The sequence below is a fragment of the Aplysia californica genome, unplaced genomic scaffold (genome assembly GCF_000002075.1).
Source record: "Aplysia californica isolate F4 #8 unplaced genomic scaffold, AplCal3.0 scaffold00159, whole genome shotgun sequence".
Taxonomy (NCBI): Eukaryota; Metazoa; Mollusca; class Gastropoda; order Aplysiida; family Aplysiidae; genus Aplysia; species Aplysia californica.
The window spans coordinates 32,515-34,659 of record NW_004797429.1 but is presented as its reverse complement, the minus strand read 5'-3'; the positions used below and the strand labels follow the sequence as shown (position 1 = coordinate 34,659).

The 2,145-nt window shown below is 40.1% G+C and overlaps 1 protein-coding gene across 1 annotated transcript in view; it reads right to left on the bottom strand.

Moving 5' to 3' along the window:
* Positions 1 to 2,145, bottom strand: part of LOC101852018 (xanthine dehydrogenase/oxidase) — a gene marked incomplete at its 5' end in the record, with an annotated part of 42,637 nt that overhangs the window by 16,599 nt on the left and 23,893 nt on the right. The window contains 2 exon segments of the mRNA XM_013082103.2: positions 140 to 209; positions 1,696 to 1,759. Coding sequence (XP_012937557.1) covers positions 140 to 209; positions 1,696 to 1,759 — 134 coding nt within the window.

The following is a 2,145-nucleotide window of genomic DNA, read 5'->3' as shown; positions in this document are numbered from 1 at the left end:
AATTAATTAATTAATTAATTAATTAATTAATGAGTAAATGAAAATAAATAAACAAATAAGATAAATCAATCAATTAATTAATTGATTAAAACGCGGAAGTAAAGAAAGAAAGAGAGGATTATTCCTGTATATCATTTACTTGACTGCTGCGACTGCCACCGGGGCCGCTAGTAAGCCACTTTGGCTCTCCTTCCCGCCAAATCCACCTCCTGAAACACACATGAAGAATGATAGCCCACGCAAGTGAAAGTATGATTTAGCTAGTGCATAGTCTAGCATCATTATACGTGTAATTCATATCACATATGTAGAAAAAAGATCACCCCCCTCCCCCTTAAAAAAAACCCAGCTCGTTTCTTCTTTTTTCAAACAGTTTTGATTCTTTAAAAAAAAAGATGCACACCTAATGGTAATACTAATAAGTATGTAGGCCTACCACACGACCAGGAGTATGTGGTGTAGAGGTTAGGCGCTTCACTGTCGCACACAGGAGACCCGAGCTCGTTTTGTGAGTGGAGAGAAAATTGTATCGAGTATCTCGGCCTTTCTTCTGGGATGTTGTATCCCTTTCAGCCCACAGGTTGGTTCTGACAGGCAAGGTCGGAAGCCCGTCTCCAAAATAATATAAATTGTGTTGATTGAAGAGTAGAAACGTCTATTTTATGAGAGAAAAAAAACTATTAACGGTTGGTATATTTTTTAGCAAGGTTTTACGGAGCTCGCAACTGCATAAGGTCATATAAGCGCCGAGGGGTGGATGTCAACAGAGAAGTCCTTACAGGGAATCAGACTTACTCTGCTCACCTCTCTAGCCTCAACAGCTCAAAGTCTGCTTCGACTATCAAGGCACCACGGAATTGTCACGAGTGTGACAAACATACAAAAGAAGTAGAGGAAAATGGCGATAGTAAGGATGAGGAAAGAAAAAGCAGTAGTCCCCCCTATGTTGTTCCGGCCAGGTTATGAGCACGACATTGATAAATCAGTCTTTCTACAATTCTATTGAGCATAAGAACATGTTAATATCCCCGCTTTGGAAGTGGCCAAAAGACACTTCAGTCCGTAGCAGTGCCCGAGGGGGGGGGGACTATTAATGGGTCAGTTAAACTTTCACGTTCTGTTGTAAGTAATTCAGTTTATTCAATGTTTAGGGCCATTGGCTCATATCACATCTTATAAAACGCTCATTTGTTAATTGAATAAAGTTTCCATAATGAAAGAGTGCAGGTTTTGCACATATCTCTTATCATGGGTCAAACATTGCATATTTCTGTCACTGGGCCGAGCCAGGCTGAGAGGTATCAACTGTATTCTTTGACGGACGAAGGGTCGGACGGAAACCCGCGTCCTAAATGATCTAGATTGTGTTGGTGGGAGCTTTGAAAACACCAACTTTAAGAAAAAGAACTATTAATTGGTCGCTTTTAAGGACAAGGAGGCTAACCTAGATTTCGGGGATTTCCAGAAATCTTGACCTACACCAAAAGTGGGCATTGCCCTACCTGTAGGAGAAGTTTGGTTTCATTGGTGTGTGTATTTGTTTGGTTATTTAGAAAACTCTCCTGTCTTTTAAAGAAACTGACCAAGGGGCAAAAACTTTACCTTCGATTTTCTTCAAACAGCATTTTTCGGGATAGCCCCCTTGTGCATAAAAGTGACCAATTGGTCAGTTCAACTTGCACGTTCAGGACTTACCGAGTCGCTTGGTCCTCACGGTTACTTTGTTGTTGGGAACCCCAAGAGCACCAGCGACCAAGCTCTGCAACACAGTCACCAAGTTTGGCATCATCATCATCATCATCATCATCATCATCATCATCATCATCATCATCATCATCATCATCATTGCTATTAGTGCGGGGGAAAATATATAGATCTACTTGGTATTTCAGACATTTTATGACAAAAATAAAAGTTTGACTTTTCGCCCTTTTGAGGAATACCAAGAACGTGATTAAAAAAACGAAAGCAACATGGCAACATCATCATCATCATCATCATCATCATCATCATCATCATCATCATCATCATCATCATCATACCAATACAGTATCATATACAAAATGTATCTACAACAGATAAAAAGCAGGCAGATATACTCATTCACATACTCTCTCTCTCTCTCTCTCTCTCTCTCTCTCTCTC